This window comes from Aethina tumida, chromosome 1 (assembly GCF_024364675.1).
Source record: "Aethina tumida isolate Nest 87 chromosome 1, icAetTumi1.1, whole genome shotgun sequence".
Classification (NCBI taxonomy): domain Eukaryota; kingdom Metazoa; phylum Arthropoda; class Insecta; order Coleoptera; family Nitidulidae; genus Aethina; species Aethina tumida.
The window spans coordinates 43,594,601-43,615,756 of NC_065435.1; the positions used below are offsets into that span (position 1 = coordinate 43,594,601).

Sequence of the window (21,156 nt, forward strand, 5' to 3'; positions counted from 1 at the left end):
GTATGACGCGACGGACGACTTGGTCGGCGGCGCGACGCGTCGCGACGCCCGGCGCCCATAACCTCGAGATTTCACCCGAGTTTCGGCGGCGGCCGTTGGATTCGCGTTAGAAAAAGGGGCACAACATTTTCGACGACGCGCCGTGCCACACAGTCGATGCGACGGTTTCGCGTGCTTATGTAATATGCCGAATGTGCTGCGGGATAAGATCGTCGTCGCCCCGTATTCCGGTTAGATTTGCCGGCGTTGGTCGATACGAAAAACTATCGATTCGTACGCAATGAAAACTCGGTGAATTTATAGGCCGTCTTGAAAACAACGTGGTGACCGTCGTTTATTGGGGGCTGTCGGCACAAATGGATATGATTAGGCTGTTCAATAGCAGGTTGAATTTCCGGCGCAATAGGTAAGGAGCGGTTTGCAGGTTATGTGTGCTTTATCTGCAGTGTAAATACAGATATGACGCTTCACATTATTTTTTTTTTTTTATTTTTTGTTCTTTTTTCGGCCTTTCCTATTGCCAAAACTTTTTGCACTTGCTTTGAGTGTATACGTTTTTAAAACGGTAATATATAATGATAAAAATATTGTTTCCATATTAAAATAAAATTTCATCATTCCACAAATACATATTGGACTTTTAATGTTTATTAAAATTTAATATTAAATTAAAAATTAAATTTACTTTAACAATTTACTATACATCAATATTAATAATTTAAAATATAAATAGTTTTCCTCGTAATTTATTTTTAGGGTATGGTATGGTTTTAATGTGATAAGATATTTATTATATTATTAATCTTTCTTATCTTATATTAATAATGATATAATTTTAAATGACAATGTTCAAAATACAACAACTAATTATTTACATTAAAAAAATAATTAATTTTAATTTAAGATACTATTAAAAAATTGATTAAATTTATTGTAATAGCTGATACGTGAAAAATAACATTTTTTTCAAATTTATTTTGATTTCAGTTTCAATTACACACACACATATACACATATTATGTTTACTTTATTAGGAAATATATTTTAAATAATTTGATTTTTACTGTTTTTATCAAACTATTTTTAGGGTGTGACTTAATATGGCTAAATATATATAATCTGCATATCATATAAAATACTTATTACTACATAAATTGACTGAAATTTTAATACGATACAATTTATTTAATTTAATATGTACAGTAGTAGACAAAAAATTGAGAATAAATATTACTTTAAAATTTTATATAAACTATTGAAACTTTTAAAATTAAAAAAAATGGGATAAAAAATTAAGGTATATAAAAAATTTTATAAACAGAATAATAAAAATATTTAATGGAAAAACTACAACTAATATTTTTACACTGAATTTTAATTAGAAAATCACACACAAAAATGACAAACCAATAAAAAAACAAAATTAGAAAATATTTTCATTTTAAATTTTAGTATTTTAAATGCATACTTAAATACGGAATTTTTTAATAAATAGTTTAAAGTTTTAAAATAACAGATATATAGTAGTCGCCATAATTATAACAACTTATTAAATTATATTAAAAAAATGAACAGTACTTTAATTAGATACCAGTACCTTTAATGTTTATTGTTTTTTCTGTTACTGTTATGTCTCTAGGCAATTGTTTAATTTACTTTTATTTTAAAAATTCATTCGTTCATTTTTATTTTTAAATGGTCGATTTTTACTGGTCGAAGTAAAACTGTAGGAAAATTATAATTCAGCATTACCAAGACCGAGAGAAACAAGAAGAGATGGCTAAGAGTTTACGGCCAAATCAGTCTATGGTTTGTCTTAGTTTGAAAAACTTGAAAGAAAATCGATAACTGGGTAATGCGAATGTAAAAAAAACAATCCAATCTTGTCGTCAACTGAAATTAAAGCCAACCTGAAGGAAATGGGACTTGCTAAAATTAATTTAAGAACTGTGAGGAGACAGTTAAGGGGTTCGTTTGACCCTACACTTACAAGAAAAATCCTATTTTTTTACTAAAAATGTGAAAGTCCAGTTTTGACTTGTTTAATATCACATTCACTGGATCACAGAACAGTGGGAACAAGTATTTTTTAGTGACTAGTCCAAATTTAATTTATAAGAAAATATAGTTCTACTAACATGGTGGCAGTTCAATTATGCTATGGAGATATTTTAATTTTTCTGACATAGGCTCCCTTGGACTGATTTATGTAAATTATATTAAACAACAGTTGACTTCCATATATTAAAGAAATTATGCTCTTAATAATGCGTTTTTAAGATGAAAACGATTCCAATCCCAAATCCGAAATTGCGACGGATTGGTTAAAAGACCAATGCATCGATGTTTTGTCTTGCCCGTCCCAATCTCCGGACATTAACCCTATAAGGTTAATAGGGTTAATCCCCTATGAGGGATCATATTTATAACCAAATTCGACATAAAAATTTTACTAGTTTAAATGAACTCGTCACAGCAATTCAAGAAGCTTGCAGGAATATAGACTTGTCATATATTTGGAAAATGGTCAAGTTTATGCTATGGACCTAAGCCAAAATTACAAAACAAGAAGGATATTATACAAAGTGTTAATGTTAAATTAAATAACACGGATTTAATCATTTAAATCCTTTTCAAAATCAAAAATATGTGTAACATTTTATAGAATAAAAACATATACAACAGTAGAAAATTAATATTATTTTAATACTTAAATCAAATAAGTTATGCTAAAATATACCATTTACTAAAAAGTTGTTATAATAAATACCATTAATGTAGTTTATAAATAATTAAGTAAATTTTTATCTTATGGTTTCATTTATTTATTTATATTTAATAAATAAGTTGGGATAACATATAATTTTAATTTCATAAAATAATTTAAATTAATAAGTCATTTATTATTGTGGTATGTTATGTGTTTACGATTATTATAAATTATTATGGAAACAAACAATTGTACTAATTTTTTAGTGACTGAACATTATTCTTCTTATACTATTTAAATTTAATATAATAATTTACTTCGATTTAAATTTGATAACTGTATTTGTAGTTGAAATAAAAAATATTTCTTTGAAAGTTTAATTTCACTGGCATATATAAATTAAATTATATTAAACACTTACAAACATACAATTTTAAACCTAAAGATTACCATTATTTTTATAAAACAATATAATACTCACCACTTAATCAACTGATGGAAAGAATTGCGACAGTAACTTGCATATGATAAACCGAAGAAAAATATTGCAGATTTACTTACCTCGTTTTCTGTCGATAGCACTTTTATTTTTCTGGACATCGGACTCGCATCCAGAAACTTGATGTTACATTGCATCATGCATCTCCCGGTTTCTATAATTACAAATATATTAATTGTTAATGAATGCTTCCGATTATTCTTTTATGGTGGTCATTTATCGGTTTTAATTAACACACTTAATATGCAAAAAATAGTGATTATCTCGCCACGCCATTGATAATACGGTTTCTTAGGGGTGACAGTGCCACCAATAAACAATTATAGTGTGACAAACATCGATAAAAATTTGTATAAAACCCCGATGGATCGTCCAAGAAGGCACATTCAGTCCAAGATGAAAAGCCTGGTTGTAGTACTTGCATTGGTGGTTTTGACCCACGGTTCCACCGAAGGCATCCGCAACATTCTCGTCCGAGAAGACGGACGCACCACCATCACCGGTACAGGAGGAAAACAAGTCAGCATCCGCAGATCCGACCAGAGGGACATCAAAGTACTCAACCGCGATGAAACTAACTGGTTTGGACAAGGATTGGGTGGATTAATCGCCGGCGGTCTGCAACAAGAGGCTGGACAACAAGCGGTGCAGCAGCTCATCTACCAGCTCCAAAGCCAAGGGGTGAGCCAGCAAGGTATTGGTCAGATTTTGCAACAATTGCGTCAACTGCAACTCGCACAGCAATTGCAAAACCAAGGCGTCAGCCAACAGGAAATTGTTCAATTGCTGCAACAACAACAACGCCAACAACAAGAACAACAACTCGTACAAATTTTGCAAAATCGCGGCGTCGGCCAACAAGACATCGTCCAGACATTGGGACAAGTCCAACAATTGATCCAACAACTGCAAAATCAAGGTGTAGGTCAACAAGGAATCGTACAGGTTTTGCAACAACAATACGGACCCCGTGGACAGCTTGAACAACTGCTGCAAGGACAAGGCATCGCCAGACAAGGAATCTCACAAGTATTGGCCCAAATTCAGCAAATCCAACAACAACTGAATGTTCAAGGTGTTACTCAACAAGACGTCGTACAAGTTCTGCAACAACAAACTCGCCAACAGCAAGCCCAACAACTCGCTCAGCTCTTGGAAAGCCAAGGTGTCAGCCAGTACGGAGTCATTCAAATTCTTCAACAAATTGCCCAACTTGAACAAGAATTGAACGGCCAAGGCGTACAACAACAAGACATCGTTCAAATTTTGCGTCTCCCAACACGCCAACAACAGGAACAACAATTCGTACAACTTCTCCAAAACGAAGGCGTCGGTCAAAGTGAAATTGAACAAATCTTGCAACAAATCCAACAAATCGTCCAACAAATCGCCGTACAACAGACGGTTCAACAAGGTAACCCGCTTTTCCAAACTCAAGGAGTCGGCTCTGTCGCTCAGATTATCGACGAAATCGGCCAACAACAATACGGTCAATACCAACCGGTCTTGCAAACTGTAGGACAACGTGGCATCTACCAGACCTACGTGCAAGGAACTCAAGGCGTTGCCCAACAGAGACTCCAACAAGAAGAGCAACAGCTCGCACAACTTTTGCAAACCCGCGGCGCCACCCAACGCGAAATTTTCGTTATTTTGGAAGATCTGGATCAATTCGTAGGACAGCTTCGCTTCTTGGGAATTCGTCAACAAGATTTGGAACAACTTCTGGTTCAAGTACCGACTGACCAACAACAAGTCCAACTGCTCGTACAACTCTTGCAAATCCAAGGCGTAAGCCAAACTCAAATCATCCAAGTCGTCAGACAATTCGAACAGATTGGATTGGAATTGGCTTCGGTCGGCGTGAGCCAGGAAGACATCGTGCAAATTTTGCAATTCGCCAAACAACAACAACAAATCCAACAAGTCGCCCAATTCCTCCAATACCAGCCGGTAGGAGGACAAATCTGGCAAGGTGTGCCACAAAACTTGATCCAAATTTTGCAACAACAACAACAACTTGGCCAAACATCGGGCTCCCAAGTTTACCAAGTGATCGCCGACATTTTCAAACAGAACTTGCCCCTCTCCCAAAAATTGGCACTCAGGCAATTGGTTCTTCAACAAGGAGGATACCAAAACAAATACGGACAAATCCAACAAGGCCAATACGGACAACAAGTACAACAAGGAAAATACGTGCAAGGTCAATACGGTCAAGGTAAATATGGACAAGGCCAATATGGATACGGACAAGTTCAACAAGGTCAATACGGACAAGTTTCTCAATCTGGAATCGTCCAAATCTTGAAACAAGGTCAAATTGGTCAAGGCCAATTGAGAGGAATCGGTCAAATGTTGGGACAAGGCCCTCTTGGACAGGTCCCAACTGGATATCTTGGACAAATTTACGGACAGCGCCAACAAGGCGGTGGCTTTGGACAAGTACAAACTGGCTTGGGATCTGGCATTTGGCAGAGATTCGTCAACAGGGGCGGTGTAGGCAGGTTCCAGCCAGGATCGTACCAACAATATGTCTTGGGATACTAAACACTTTAAGAATGACGGACTGCCTTTACTGTTATTTAATATGCATTCAATAAAGCAAATCTTAAAATGATACGTTCTATTTATGCTTTCACCACAACCTTAATTTATTTATTCATTAAGATTTAAATTAAATATTGAAATAAATTAGAAGCAACACCAGATGTTTATATTTATTTCAATATTTATTTATTAAAAAACAAACTCAAAGAAGTATTTTATATTATAGTATATTATACTAGAACTAATTTGTTCTATGATTACAAACGTACGTCATTGAAATATATATTTTACATTCATAAATATGTAAATAAATTAATTCTTACCAGTCAGATTATGCAAAAGACTAACTATTTCCAGTATTTGAAAAAATGCATTGAATATGTATGGGAAGAATTTACATGTTTAATTCCTATGAATTCCCTCAAATTTTAGCTATAGTAATTAATTCAATTGATGACACAATTAATCGACATTTCCTTGATTTAATTATTGGAATATTTGTCCTTCACAAATAAATTAACAATTTTACCTATAGTAAATTCAATACTAATTAATAATTAATTCATTCAATTCAATCAATAGATTTGTTTGCGTAGGTCTGCTAATTACCTTGCAAATTATTGTATATTCATGATTCTGTCTTTTGTAGTTTTATTTGTACGAATATCAACAAAATATATTGCGATTAATTCCTTGAACTCGTAGATACGAATACATGCTATTAAATGTGACGATATTGTTAATTAGTCCGATAATAATATTTAAAATGCAATTAGTGTCATTATTATGAATATTTAAATATTAAATTAATGTTCATAAATAAATATTCAAAGGATTTTATTTCATTTTAATGGTTACTACTATATTTATAAACAAAATAACAAGTAATTTAGTCCCACAAAGCAAACAAAAAGTGTGTGTTATGTTTAAATATTTTGATCATAAAAGTAATAATAAATAATCTTTAATTATTAAAATTAGACACTTGGTATTCACTTATATATTAGCATTCGTGTCACACAATAAAATAATTAATGTAATTAATAGCTAAGTACTTTGCCAATATTAATTAATTTTAAAACTTGTCGATGATGTATTAAAATTTATTCACTCCAAGGACATGATCATCAGTATTTAATATCGATTCCACAAATTTAATGAGATTTGAAACAATTTTATTAATTACTCAAAATATTTTTATGATTAATTTTATATATTTTTTAAAATTTTTTGTTTGATAAACATTAAATTTCTTTGTAGGCGCGTGTTAACACTTAAGTTAAGAGAAATTTTCAGAAAATATTAATATTATTTTGAAATTTGGTGTTCTAATTTCATAGATTTTCAATTGAGTCAATATTTAGCATAATGAATTAACAATAAATAACGCTTATCAAACAGCAACACAACAATATTTATAATTAAAAAATATTCCGCACGGGGGTCGATACATTTTACAACTGATATTTTCGTCTGGTTCACACCCAGAGACGAAAACACGCAAATAACACCGATAAAATGTCGTATAAAACGGAAGACGACTCCGTTGAAGACACATTCAGTACGTGCATCATGAAGTATTTAGTGGCCCTCCTGCTCGGCCTGGCCGCCATTCAAGCTTCGCCGTTGGGACACAAAAACGTGTTGGTCCACAAGTCGCACGAATCACTGTACGGTGATTCGGGCAAGTTTCCCCAAGTGGAAAGAGGTTCGTTTCTGAAGCACATCAATTTCATCGCCGACCATCACGAAAATGAAAACAGCGAGGAAATCGAAAACGACGTTCCCCACATGTTGGAGACGCTCACGTTCCACGAACACATTGACAAACGCAATCTGCCATTTTTGGTACACCGTTTGGTGAACATTTTGCAAAGTCACGACCACGAAGAGAAGATCATCGTGGAAATTTTGAGGCACATGCTGGAGGAACGGGACGTCGAATTGGATCGTCACAACTTGCCGCATCTCGTTCAGGAAATGTTGCACGTTCTCCAGCTGCGTAAGCTCAACGAAATCGTGGAGGGTCTCAACGAAATCCCACCGGAGGATTCTCTTGAGGAGCATCTTGGGCATCATGTTTACGACGACGACGACGACGATGATGTTCAAGGTGTTCGACATTCTCCTTACCATCATAACGTGCCTGACATGGTTGATCAAATTGTGAACGAATATCACAACCAAAACCGTCAACACTACCTGAGTCAGCAGGACATAACAAACCTTTTGCAGACGGTGACCAAACATCTTGAAAGCGATCCACATATACAGCAACAAGTACACGATTATTTGCACAATTCTGATGAGGATAATGATTATAGCTATGGACTCGATGTGAATTCTTTGGAGAGTGGTGAATTGGGGGTTCATAGGGGTGGAAGGTACGATGGTTTTTTTAAACAGCTGTGGTCAAGCCATTTGCCTGTGCCCAAGAAATTGGCATTACAAAATCAGTTCCTTCAATATGGAGGAGATAACTATGGCATTGGAGGACAACGTAGAAATATCATGCATGTTTAATATGTAAAACCTTAATATGGGCTAATGACCATCAGTAATGGAATTAAGCAAATGTATCATATATTAATGGATATATTATGTAATGACTGTTTTGTTGTAAATTTATCATGTATATAATTAAAAGGCAAAAAAATAGAGTCGTATTAATTCTATTTACATCGTATACTGAATATATTTTTTTTTTAATTAACGTAACTGTTAATGGGAAAATAAATATTGATTCAACAGCATAATTTACAAGTTTACTGCTAATATTGATATGTTATTATTAAAATATTTCATTGTAATCATTACCAATAATTTAATTTTCTTATTTCCGAGATATTTTTAGTTACAGCTGAGTAAATACAATATAGAAACGTTAAGGCATCTCCCAAATATTGATTCAATTGTTTACACACATCTAACGATTTTATTGGAGGTCTAGGCTAAAATAAACGAATTTATTTTTATACTGGTCGCGTTTTCGCATAAGCTGCGAAAAGTTTATGGCGACCGCATCGATTTAAAACGTCCATTAATAAAACCTACATGACGTCTTGTATGCCAAGTATTTCACGAAAATATTTTTATTTTCCTCGTTCGAAGGTTCTTGTCTTCATTAACGCGATATACAATGTTTTTAATCTCAGAACTACATGTGTATTTATTTCATGAATTAAAAAAAAATTCAAATGGATTGTAAACACCACGAAAATTAGTTTAAAATTAACTTGTTTTTTTTTGGGAAATGATGCAAAGTTTAGAAACGTTTCCTCTTAAAAAAAAAAAAAAACAAGGATGACCTTTTTATTTTCAATTAAATATTGTTATTTTAGATCCTACAAACACTGATAATTGTAATTAATAATAAATACAAAGATAATTCAGCATGACAAAATCCAGAATGTATTCTCATCTCTGAGACAGGCTTGAACGGATGAATTACGGCGCTGTTAAATTAATAAAGCAAATACCGCCACGCAAGATTACAATTCCAGCCGTGCATGTAAATTCTGTTGCTGAAAATTCACCCTCTTGGCCATAATCCGCAATGCGTGCCATTAATAATGTAAATTAGGAACTAGAGACCACCAATCAATATTTATGATATGTTTCGGTTAACATGCTGATATAAATAAAAAGTAAATAACTTTTAGCAAAGGATTTGCTGCAGTGAATGATCAGTAATAGTTTTTTTCTTTCTGTTTCAGTAGTTTAAGATCGTTTGACAATGATCACCAAGCCAATCCGAACGCCCTTTCTAAACAGGATAGTATTATACCGAACTCCAGAACACCGTCCATTAGACAGGAAAGCGTTACATCTAGAATCACAAACACAGACGAATTAGACTATGACGGTAAGAAAGAACCTCCATACCACCGATTAAATTTAATATTAACGTATGTTGTTACAGCTCTTTATGAAGACGACGACGATGGTGACCTCATATTGGAAAATCAGGGATCCGTTATTAGACATCTGCTCGGTCAGGTGAAGATCGGCATGGATCTGACGAAAGTAGTACTACCTACATTCATACTAGAGCGAAGATCACTTCTGGAGATGTACGCGGACTATTTCGCCCATCCCGATCTATTTTTAAGGTACCAACACACTAGTGTGTCCACGAAACGCATCTCACACTTCCCATTTACAGCATAGTCGATTTAAAAACGCCGAAAGAACGCATCGTTCAGGTGCTGAAGTGGTACCTGTCGTCATACCATGCTGGCAGAAAGAGTTCGGTGGCAAAGAAACCGTACAATCCAATCCTGGGTGAAGTCTTCAAGTGCCACTGGAACGTCGAGAATCAGGCGTGTGAAGACGAAGTGCCGGACGGTCCAGTGCCTTGGTGCAAACAGAACCAGCTGTCGTTCATTGCCGAACAGGTCTCGCATCACCCGCCGAGTAAGTTAATTTAGAAACACCACGAAAACCAAGTGTACATTTGCCGTTTCAGTATCCGCCTTCTATGCTGAGCATTACAACAAGCGCATCAGCTTCAACGCCTACGTGTACACCAAGTCAAAGTTCCTTGGGCTGTCTGTTTGCGTGTACAACATTGGCCAGGGCGTGGTTTCAGTGCTGGACCACGACGAAGAGTACGTGCTTACATTTCCCAACGGTTATGGAAGATCTATACTAACTGTGCCGTGGATCGAGCTCGGCGGCCAGGTGACCATTACGTGCGCCAAAACTGGTTACTATTGCAACGTCGAGTTTCTAACGAAACCGTTCTATGGCAACAAGAAGAACAGAGTTGTCGCCGAGGTGTTCGGGCCCGAAGACAAAAAGTCATTTCTCAGCGTACAGGGAGAATGGAATGGCGTTATGGAGGCCAAATGGAACGATAAGGTATTAAATTATAGTATTCGTATGTGGTAGATATTAATAATGGAATTTTTAACTAGGATACGGAAGTTTTCATAGACGTAAACGCAATGCCCATCAACAAAAAGATTGTGCAGCCAATAAGAAACCAGGCAGATAATGAGTCCAGGAAGTTGTGGAAAGAAGTTACGGCCGGTCTCAGGTTTAATGAAATCGATAAGGCGACAAATGCCAAGCAAGCTTTAGAACAAAAGCAAAGAGACGAAGCCAAAGAACGCAAAGAATCAGGGAAAGAATGGAAGACTAAGGTGGGACTTATTATAGTATAGTTTTAGTATTAAATAATCTTATGTAACAACTTAATGGAGCCATTCACGATATTATTATCAAGGGCAAGGTGATATATTATTAAACGTATGTATAGTTTTATTTCTATTTCAGGAGTCCCCCATGAAAGTAAGTAATCTGCCGACGTATTTAATAAACGAACTTCAGATTCCTACAAGTAATATGAATGAATAAAATTATAATTATCTATGTATTAGTGATATTTTTATTGTATCAGAATAATTGAGACTAACTTTCTTTTTCAGCTATTCAAAAAAGGTCAGGAAGAAAGTTGGCTGTACACCAAACCCCTTCGACAAAGGCTAGCTCAAACATCGAAAACTTGAACACGAAATTAGTTCATTAAAAATTGAGAAAATACTGTGCTTATCTTAACTATTTTCTACCTTACACACGGACAATTGTTTTTCAGAATTATTAGTGAACTGTGATATATCATGAAAGTGTACCGATTCATGTAAAACAAATTGTTTTTAATTGAATGCAGTTATGTAACGTCTAAGAAAAACTTGTTTCCTCAAATAAAAACAAACGTATCGTTCTTGTATTTTTGGCAAAACAGTTGAACTTTTTTGTACTTTCAATATTGAAACATAACTAACTTCATAAAAGAACAAACTAGGTTTGTAAAAATCCTCGGTATGTATTAATGTCTGCTGCAGGACAGCATTTATTTTTCTTTCTTAGTATGTATTATATACTGATTTCTTGTTTAAGAAATTTTTTGACTACTTTCTATGGTTATAATTCAGTTCAGTTATTTTACCTCTTTTATAAAGTTTCTAATTATTTTTTTATATTTTATATGTGACATGCCTGAAAGGGTAAATGGTAGTACAATCAGAAAATTTGTATGTGACTTACTTCCAAATAATTCCTAAATAAATGATATATACATATCAGATCCCCTATAATGTAGTTTTATTTAATTGAAAATAAAATTTTTTAATTGTAAAAAACACTTTTTATTAAGTAAAAGTTAAATGTATGTTTGTGATTTTTAAATAATAAATATACTTTACATGCAATACTATAATAGTTTTGATTGACTTAGTATTTTTTAACAAGAAGCTTGTTTCCCTGAACATTCATCTGAGGTCATTAAAGAAAAGTTACACATCAATAATTCTATATAAACATTTATTTTATTTATTTACAGTAGTGGTATCCCTCTTTTCAATATATCGTAACTGTTTCTTCCTCATTCTCTTCAATTTTTTTGTGTTTGTTATCACTTGAACTACCTCTGATTTTTGCCTGTTCTCTTCTTGTTTCTTTAAATTCTCTCTTCTCCTCTGTTTCTGTAATTCTTTAGCTTCTTGTCTTGCTGCTTTTATGGCATTTGATGCTTCTTTTACTTGTTGCAGTTTCTTCTTAAGTTCCTGCTTTTTCTCAAATGAATTTCTTATACCTCTAGTTTTAATAATGGATGAAAATCGTTTGCGTTCAGCTTTCCATACTCTCCCTGATTTTGGCTTTCCTTTAGGCACAGCTGGTACATCAGTTCTAAAAACATTTTAATAATTAATTAAAACTGTAAATCTTTCATTAAAAATAACTTACTTAGTCTTTTTTGTTTCCTTTTTGTTGTCTTTACTTGTTTCCTCTTGTGAATGCTGTTTAGCCAGAATATCTTCCATTGTAGCAACTTTGGTCATTTTAAAACGTGTTTATTTCTCAGTTACGAATTTAAAAGTAAACACATGGACATTCTAACCTCAAAATCTGACAATCAGCGGTGCCAACCTAATTTTAAAAACTGTTGTAGATATTTTTTAAATTCTAAAAACCTTTTTTTCTTCGTTTTAGAATTATTTGTACAGAATTTTTATTTCAAATTTATATGATTTCTGAAGACTGAATGCACTGGACAATTGAGACTTCAATGAACATGTAAACTGAATTGCCTATACCGAGAGGCTCATCTAAAACGTACCACAAGGCATTACAGACTGGGAAAGAACTTTTAGACAAAATTCAAAAACACACCATAAACCAATCTCCTTTATTTAATAGATAACTAACATCATACCAATATTCAACACATTGATAATTTATCAATCATCCGCAGTTCCCGGATGAAACTTTACTTGCCGGTCATCTTGTAGCTCTAGCCACTCGTCTGGAACTTTATTATCATCCCGTACTTTAAACGGATCGCGTTTCACTGGAAGTCTCATGTCTCGATAACAAATTTTCTTATTCCTCACACCTACCGGCGTTAATCCCTCGTCGGTGAACTTTAAAGGTTCTCTTTCTTGAGGATGTTCCTGTAATAAGCGGTATATCACAAATTCGTTTCGATGTGTTATGAAAACCTGTACCTCTGCGAGACTTTCAGATTCATCAGTAGCAACTCGTTTCTGAGGTAGTTTGTGGAAGTCGTTTGGATCGTGATCCAATGAATAATACAAACATCTAAAAATTGGACTTAGATTAATAACTACGTTGTACTATAACAGATTAGTGAACCTATTTTTTAACTTAAACATATTTTAATTTCATACCTTCCTGACGATCTGCTCCAGATTTCGGACACCGCTTCTACATTCTTCATCAAAGTCACTTCATCAGTATCTCGCGCAGGTACTATCATCAATTTGGTTGAAATTCTACTTTTAATAGGTAATAATTCACTTTTTGGCATAGCCAGTTTTTCAACATTTCTAAACAATTAAGATCTACACTCAACAGTTTCGAACAAAACTATACGTTTACCTGGGAATGTAGGCCGGAGCGTAATATATATGATTATTGTTTACATCCATTGCGATCCCCTGTATTAAGATAACTTCCACTATTGCTACATCCACAGCAAAAATTTTATAGTCCTTCAAATTGGGAATAAATGATCTCTCTAAAGTTTTATAAGCATCCTCCCTGGTGCAATTGTAATCTCGACTCTGCATCAACACTTGAATGGCCAATGGCATTGTAACATGTTTCCACATTATTGCCTCCAAGCTGAAAAATAATAATATATCCATTGTTGCGGACATCAATATACCAATTAACTTGCGCCTTGGCGATCTCTTGGTTTCGAATATGTTATGAATAGCTTCTTTGGAAATAACGTAACAGTTACAATGAGTTTCTGCCTGGATGGAGCAATTGTATCTCCTTTTTGTCAGCACACCCATTTCTCCAAAAGATTCCCCGTTGATCACAAATTGTTCTGAAGGTGAATCGAAATTAAGTGAATTGAAACCTTCTACGGTAGGAAGGGCGCCGTAACGTGCCAAGTCTGTGAGTACATCAGATGATGGCTGGTATTTTATTTTTATAACACCTAAAATATAATTTATATTTGGTACAGGACATTAAATTGTTAAAAATTAAATTACCAGAACAAACGATAAAAACTCCAACAGATCTCTCACCAGGCTCATAAACATATTCGTCCGTTTCAAACATTTGCAACGTGGTGGATTTTAACAAATAACTTTTATCATCCGGATCTATGTATCTTAACCATTTGACAGTATTGAATAATACTTCGACTGATGCGGGTCTAATAGGTTTTTGGTAGCTGGCAATTGCTTTGATTTGTCGCTCATATGACCTGTATAGTCTTTCATACTCCACTTCATCGATTTTGCCTAAACAATTTTACCAATTTGGTTATTGAAGTACATTATATTAAGTTAACTTACCAAGTGTTTTCATATCATCCATTTCTTTTTTGGTTTCGTTGAGAACAATTCTGGTTACGTCTTTGGTTTTAACGGTAATAACTACCCAGGGATGTGATTGCGACAATTGACCAAGTCTTCTTAAAATCTCTTGCTTCTCTCGTACTAGTTTTAGCTCTAGGTGTTTCGATATTGCTTTATCAGTTACCAAATTATCCAAGTTATCCAATATTTCATCATGTCCATTTATGTAGGCCTTCCCAAGTGAGTATAGGAAGATCAAATCTTCGTTGACCTTGTATTCGACATATTCGCGGAGGTCAGGTACACGAGCGTAAATATGTGATGTGATAAAATATACTGTTCTAATAAATCGTAATACTACATACAATATCGACAACCTGTAGGCCTTCACAGCACCCCCGGTATCATACAAAATCCAAATACTCCACTGAATTAACATAGTTACAAAAAGAAACGCCGTTATTCCCCTATAAAATAAAAGTTAAAAGTATTGTTTCATGCATCCAGTGATATAAGTTACGAAAAACAAAACTTCACACTGCGAATCCAACCATGGCGTGATGCTGCAATTATATTAACACAAATTTCGAAAATTTGAAGAACAGTAATGTAAATATAAAAAGGCCGCAGATCAAGCTTGGTGTGTAAATGAAAAATAACACAGATTATTTCAGCCAAAACGGTAAATTCCAAAGTACAGACGTAAACATAATTTGTTCTAAGGGCAAAAAAGACCGCACACCAAAAAACTTTCGGTTTCCGAAGTCGTGCTTCACGCTTTTGCATTTCTATTAGGTAGAGCCATATACGCTTTAAGATTCTCTAGAAAGGAATCTGAAATAGTAATTTTACACAGTAGACTGTAGTGGCCATTATTATAGCAATTTTTTAAAGTGTTAAATATTTGAGCCACAACTTTTAGGACGGGCAAGACAAAGCATCGATGCTTTGGTCTTTTAACGGATTCGTCTCAATTTTGGATTTGTGCTTGGGGTCGATTTCACGTTGAAACACATTTATTAAGAGTATCAATTCTTTAATATATGGATGCGAATTGTTATTTTTTATATCCCTGTACCTCAGTCTAACTGTTTCTACTCCAGAAGGATTGAAGAATCCCCATAGCATAATTGAACCGTCACGTTGTGGCAAACTTTTTGTTTAGTTATGTCCCTGTAGTGTGTTTAACATAAGCACAACCATCATATTTTTATAAATTAAATTTAGACTCGTCACTAAAAATTACCCACTGTTCTGTGATTCAGTGAATGTGATCATAAACTAATCAATAATGTGAATGTGATCTCAAGCAATTAATAAATTGCTATAATTGTGACCACTACTCTATATATTTTATTCTACCCTTTTCTCGAAACAGTGAGTAATGTATTCAAACTTCCACATCTTGTCGGCAGCATACAACGCATCATCAACAGAATCCAGTAAAATGTTAAGTACCTTCTGCTGAACTATTCCAGTCTCGTACATTTTTATATATGTGATTCGGACAGTTTTTAAAACTCGCATTAGTGAGTACCTGCGAAGAGTTATATTGCCAAATAAAATTAACTAATATGTAATAACTTACGCTCTTGTTGCATTATAATCCATTAGTCCAGGAGAAAATTGAGAGAACTTGTATTGATTTTCAGTCAATATGACTGTTCTTATGTGAGGCCAATTTAAAGGTCCAGGATTTCTATATTATTACAACAACAACAAATAATCTATTATTTCTTTTTACATTTTAATTTAATAACTTACTGATCTCTCTTAATGGCTTCCATTTTGGCCTTGGATACCTCTATCAGATGTCTCATACAGTTATCCAAGTTAATTGTATTAAATACAGAAATTTCTGATTCTTGAATAACACGAGCAAATAAAGGAGCTACAGGGGCGTTTATAATGTGAGAGAGAATAAAAATAACCGATGACATTATTAAAAGGTTAGCACATACGATGTTTGAAATACAGAAGATCTGAAGAGCAACGAGAAGCTGATATACACTAGTTATATTGCACCATCCCGCTAAAAGGAAGTCCTTCCAGTTGAATCCGCTGCTAAACATTCGTAAAAATGGCCACGTAATGAGTAACGACAGATATCTGCTTAAAGACAAGACTACATAAGCACAAGCATACAATATAATTTCCGGATAATATAGTCGATGTTCCTCATCGTTGAAATTGCTAACTTTGTAGAAATTGCTCACCGCCGCTCCCACAATAAAAGCAAGAACAGCACACACCGTTAAGTCTATTACGGACCAGAAAAAGTCCACTATTTCCATGTACTCTGGGGAGAAGGACCTCTTGTGAAAGTTAAACAGTATGCCGCAGACACCCAAAATGCAAACAACCATCACTGAACTCCCAAAAAATGAATCTGCATACACTATTGACATAGGAAATGCTATGGTCCATAAAACAGCAGCCATTTTATCTTTTAATATTATACTCATGGACAAACAAAAAATCAGTCCCGCTATATAGCCAACTATTATTCCAAGACAGACTGCAATGTAATAAATTTTAGTAATTATCTATCTAATAATGTTTGTGGAGATCTGACGTACCGTACTCAATTAGATATGCCCAGGCGTAATTCGTTGTTAAAAAATTTTTTAGACACCAAATTAAAATTACTGCTTTTGAAATGTGCATTATATTCTCCACCTCTAGAAATGTCATCACTGCTCGTTTTCTTCCCGATATATTTTTAATCGGTTTAATAATACACTCTGGAGTTCTCACCGATGTTATAGGGTATAAACAACCTAAAATACAAAAATTAATATATTAAGTCATATTCACATATCAAATAACTGCCAGTTTTGGTGTGGATAATTTGAATTATATGAATAATTTAAAAATATGTTTTATGAGTAATCTTCTGCATAAACTAAACAAAATTGCATCATCAACAGAACTTTTAAACCATTGTCACCAAATTTCTTGGAAAATAAAACAATTTTAATTAAAATTAAGAAAACAAATTAATAGCTTCCACTCCAAATTAATACGATAAAATTCTTGAACAAATTGAATTGATTTCTCGGCTTAATAAAAGCAACTCCCTGCGTGTTTTGATCTTGATATCTTTCACCACGTTCACGGCATACTACTCGAGTGATATAATGTGTACCTAGACTGTGAACAAACATTTCCCCCTTTCGGCGGTAGTCCGTCTTCTGGCTCTATGACCAGTTTCATGGAAGCTGATGGTAAATAGACTAGCAGTGATTCCAACGTCTGCTTGGATGTGGATAATGTGCAATTTCGTCTAGCAGGAATAATCAAACACAGTGTTGCCTTCTGGCATTACTAGTTTCCTGATAACGATTCTATGTGCGACTTTATGTGCCATATTCCAAAATTGCAATTATAGTGGCAATATCTTAAAGAGATTTTTGATGCTAAACAACACACAAAACGCATTTTATGGAAATTCAAATTATCCACTTCAAAAGACGTATTGTGTACTTTATTAAAATATTAAATTGCTAGTCAGTTTGTCGCGACTTCGACTTGTCGAAATAATCTAATATAAACAATAATTATTATTTACAAATCAGTTACTTACATAGAAATACCATTTCGTTGTCTAAAGAAACCATTTGACTTAGTCCATAGTATGTGACAAATAGACTCCACAAACACAACATGTCAACCATAATAGCTGTAATTTCTAATTATAATTGTTTCCAGAATCACATATTGTAAACCAACTTACATACTACAATAAACAATAGAGCTTGCATCAAACAGGGTACCAATAAATAGCCATCTAGAAACAGGAATTTTCGAAAAAATACGGTTCCAAGGAATATTAGATTTAATATATTGGGATTGGATTCCAACAAATCTGCGATTACAGCCTCATTCACTATGCCGTTGAATGACAGAATGCCCACAGTAATTCCGGCAACGAACAGGGGACATTGGTAAGATAAACTTGCTTTCCCAGACTAAAAGGAATATTTAAGTGTTTTTCTAATGTACTGAAATTTATAACTTATTCCTAACTACACAACTTTTCAAGGATTAATCAAAATTTTTAAAATTACCTCATGCATAATATTATAAACTGCAGCTAACAAAATACACATGAAAATAGCAAAAGGGACCTGTGACCTAAATGTATATACGACGAAATAATGGGGAATGTCTGGATCATCAATAACAGCCATTTTTTAAATGACACTGTCAGGAAAAACGACAACGAGATTAAACCATTAGCAACGAAATAAACAATATATAAATTTCCTTAACCAGATAACGTGATTATTTTAGTTATTTGTTTGTGGATAATAAAAAAAAAAATAAAAATCTTGAATATTGTCAAAATTATATATTTTAAAATAAATTACAATATATCTTTAAATTCTATATATATATAAATATATTTTGGATACATGTTTCCAGTGTTATAAAACCATCATCACTAGTCTTGTAGGTCAGATCTATAAAAATGGTGCTTCTGAAGGATTTAAAATATTTGTATCCAATGAGGAATTAATAAGAAAAAGTACAAGACGATGGCGGAGAAAATGATTATCTGCCAAAGAGAAAAACGATTAAAAAAGAAAAAAAAAAAATGAATGGGATGATGAAGTAAATGAATTTCTTACTAGGAGAAAAGAAGTATCCCGGGAAGTAATTTCAACACCATCATCTACGTTTTGCATATTGAAAATTGTACACGTATTATTATTATAATAAATAACACCATGGTGATAGTGAAGAAATTAGTTTCCGGCCATCGTACAAAGATACTTCATCCCTTTCACCACCACCGTCTTGTGTCCTATCCCCTTGTTATAAATTTAACTACATATAATGTAATTAAATCCAAATTGATAAAAAACAAGGCGATGGTGGCGAAAACGATGAAATATCTCCATGCAAAATAGATATCTGTGAACAGAATGGAATGCAAATATAAGATTCATTCACTTACAAATACAAATTTCCAGTTTAAATTGAATTCAAGGTAATAAATAAATATCATGGAAATGATGAAAATGATAAAATTTTTTCAGCAAGATAACGAAAGTTTTGAATGCCTGACCAAATCAGTGAAACAACAAACAAATAGATCTGACCCAAGAAATTAATAATAGATAATTTTACTTTACAACATGTAGTTCCAATGAAGAGTTCATCTTTTTGTGGCAAACTATAATTTTAAAGCTTTCCTGGCAGTCTGGAGGATTCTCTCTTTCCAAATCTCGTAATCTTCTACTTCATCATCCATTTCTTTTTTCTTTATTACGACTTTCGTCTCTACAATTTGGAATATTAATTACACTGAATTATTTATTAAAAATATAGATTACCTAATTCCTTATTGATATCTTCCAAATCATTTTTTTTATCTTCACCTTTCTTTTTCCTCTTTGAGTTTGTCATGCCTAGAATTTCAACAAATTTTTCAAATTCATTGATCAGCTCCTTCCACTGCATGGGTTTCAATCGACTTATTGCAACAAACTGTGACTTCGATGTATTGATGTTTTTTAACCTTTAAAGAAATTAATTAATTCCTATTGCATTTTTATATTAAAATACATACTTGCAAGCAGTGTAGACAGCTGCAGCAACATACTGGGGGTGAGTGAGATCCTTGATTTTATTGTCATTGCTTCCATACTTTGTGAGAATCTCTTCGGCAATCTCTTTGACAACAGTACAGCTCAACTGTACACATAATTCGGATACAGTCAGCTGCCTATTTAAGTCTAATATTTTCTCTATGATGTTGTGATTGTTCTGATAGATGTTCTTTTTCAACCCAGACAGTTTAATTGCAGTCTCCTTAAAGTTAATCATTACAGTTTTGAAGTTGATTGAACGAAATGTCAAATGTATACCTTGTCAAAAGCTTCTCCTAAATGAACGGTGGCTAGGTCCAGACACAAAACAGTTCTAGCAATATCACTGAGATTTTTAATTGTGCCTTTATTGTGTAGCACTCTAATGAACTCGCTAGTTTTTCTATAAATTGATTTATGTTAGAATTTCGCGTGACTGACAAAATGATTACTTACTTCAAAATTGCCTCGTCTTGAATACCCAGACGTTCTGCGATTCTTACTAACAGATTATTGTCCGACGACATGATAACTCGAGAATTGTTTCAGGTGTGATAAAATATAAACCGCATACTCCGGCGAGAATGAAAAAATGATTTGTTTTATAGTGACTGTTTAAACGTCGTAACCATGGATAAACACATGGATATCTTGTTTGGCGCCAAGTGAAAGGAATAAAAACAAATGAAGTGATACAAACCCTTGCGGATTTATGCCGAACTAGTTTGGGAAGACAGGTATCTAGATGCGCCGTTCAGATTTGTTGGCATAGGTTCGCAATTTGTGCGACGGATGGAGCCACATAAAAATTATTTTTACATTTTTAATTTTGTGTAAAGATGTTTATAATTCTATAATATTACAACACTATATGTTATTTTAAACAACTGTTTAAGTACCGTATCATAAATTTACTTTATTTTTAATAATACAAATTTTAATTAACTGTAATTTTTT

At 33.7% G+C, this 21,156-nt stretch overlaps 4 protein-coding genes across 11 annotated transcripts in view; 1 reads left to right on the forward strand and 3 right to left on the reverse strand.

Moving 5' to 3' along the window:
- LOC109605041 (oxysterol-binding protein-related protein 9) overlaps positions 1 to 11,861 on the forward strand; it is a 43,346-nt gene extending 31,485 nt beyond the window's left edge. For 4 of the 7 annotated variants that reach the window (XM_049961624.1, XM_049961619.1, XM_049961622.1 and 1 more), the window contains 7 exons: positions 9,476 to 9,624; positions 9,682 to 9,871; positions 9,925 to 10,175; positions 10,228 to 10,622; positions 10,679 to 10,906; positions 11,040 to 11,054; positions 11,192 to 11,861. In XM_049961624.1, the coding sequence (XP_049817581.1) occupies positions 9,476 to 9,624; positions 9,682 to 9,871; positions 9,925 to 10,175; positions 10,228 to 10,622; positions 10,679 to 10,906; positions 11,040 to 11,054; positions 11,192 to 11,272 (1,309 nt within the window). In that variant the 3' untranslated portion in view covers positions 11,273 to 11,861. The remainder of the gene's footprint in view (positions 1 to 9,475; positions 9,625 to 9,681; positions 9,872 to 9,924; positions 10,176 to 10,227; positions 10,623 to 10,678; positions 10,907 to 11,039; positions 11,055 to 11,191) is intronic. The other 3 variants (XM_049961620.1, XM_049961623.1, XM_020021610.2) reach the window with 2 other exon arrangements.
- A 208-nt stretch (positions 11,862 to 12,069) lies between these two features.
- LOC109604697 (coiled-coil domain-containing protein 86) lies at positions 12,070 to 12,677 on the reverse strand. Its single transcript, XM_020021234.2, has 2 exons — positions 12,510 to 12,677; positions 12,070 to 12,452 (listed from the first exon to the last, which is right to left on the reverse strand). Exons 1-2 carry the CDS (start codon positions 12,602 to 12,604, stop codon positions 12,092 to 12,094), a joined length of 456 nt encoding a protein of 151 aa, XP_019876793.2. The 5' UTR covers positions 12,605 to 12,677; the 3' UTR covers positions 12,070 to 12,091.
- Positions 12,678 to 12,937: 260 nt separating this feature from the next.
- On the reverse strand, positions 12,938 to 18,750 carry LOC109604671 (uncharacterized). Of its 2 annotated transcripts, XM_049961618.1 has the most exons (15): positions 18,673 to 18,750; positions 18,339 to 18,573; positions 18,189 to 18,284; positions 17,182 to 17,382; positions 16,367 to 17,120; positions 16,191 to 16,301; positions 15,965 to 16,139; positions 15,123 to 15,424; positions 14,600 to 15,069; positions 14,291 to 14,545; positions 13,962 to 14,235; positions 13,665 to 13,910; positions 13,454 to 13,612; positions 13,271 to 13,364; positions 12,938 to 13,216 (listed from the first exon to the last, which is right to left on the reverse strand). In XM_049961618.1, the coding sequence occupies exons 1-15, from the start codon at positions 18,712 to 18,714 to the stop codon at positions 13,004 to 13,006; spliced, it is 3,627 nt and encodes a 1,208-aa protein (XP_049817575.1). In that variant the 5' UTR covers positions 18,715 to 18,750; the 3' UTR covers positions 12,938 to 13,003. The 2 variants fall into 2 exon arrangements, with proteins under 2 accessions (XP_049817575.1, XP_049817574.1); XM_049961617.1 differs by having other exon boundaries at positions 13,665 to 14,235.
- Positions 18,751 to 18,941: 191 nt separating this feature from the next.
- Positions 18,942 to 20,866, reverse strand: LOC109604762 (origin recognition complex subunit 6). The gene is made up of 5 exons (XM_020021300.2): positions 20,656 to 20,866; positions 20,479 to 20,602; positions 20,181 to 20,422; positions 19,945 to 20,129; positions 18,942 to 19,891 (listed from the first exon to the last, which is right to left on the reverse strand). Exons 1-5 carry the CDS (start codon positions 20,724 to 20,726, stop codon positions 19,785 to 19,787), a joined length of 729 nt encoding a protein of 242 aa, XP_019876859.2. The 5' UTR covers positions 20,727 to 20,866; the 3' UTR covers positions 18,942 to 19,784.
- Positions 20,867 to 21,156: the final 290 nt, after the last annotated feature.

Coding starts and splice junctions, on each gene's coding strand:
- LOC109604762 (XM_020021300.2), bottom strand. CDS start 20,726: ATGTCGTCGGACAATAATCTGTTAGTAAGAATCGCAGAACGTCTGGGT. Junction 20,130..20,180: donor GCTGTCTACACTGCTTGCAA/GTATGTATTTTA, acceptor ATTTCTTTAAAG/GTTAAAAAACATCAATACAT. Junction 19,892..19,944: donor AGATATCAATAAGGAATTAG/GTAATCTATATT, acceptor TCCAAATTGTAG/AGACGAAAGTCGTAATAAAG.
- LOC109604671 (XM_049961617.1), bottom strand. CDS start 18,714: ATGTGTATTTTGTTAGCTGCAGTTTATAATATTATGCATGAG. Junction 18,574..18,672: donor TTTATAATATTATGCATGAG/GTAATTTTAAAA, acceptor TATTCCTTTTAG/TCTGGGAAAGCAAGTTTATC. Junction 14,236..14,290: donor AGTTTTTATCGTTTGTTCTG/GTAATTTAATTT, acceptor ATTATATTTTAG/GTGTTATAAAAATAAAATAC.
- LOC109604697 (XM_020021234.2), bottom strand. CDS start 12,604: ATGACCAAAGTTGCTACAATGGAAGATATTCTGGCTAAACAGCATTCA. Junction 12,453..12,509: donor AAGGAAACAAAAAAGACTAA/GTAAGTTATTTT, acceptor AAATGTTTTTAG/AACTGATGTACCAGCTGTGC.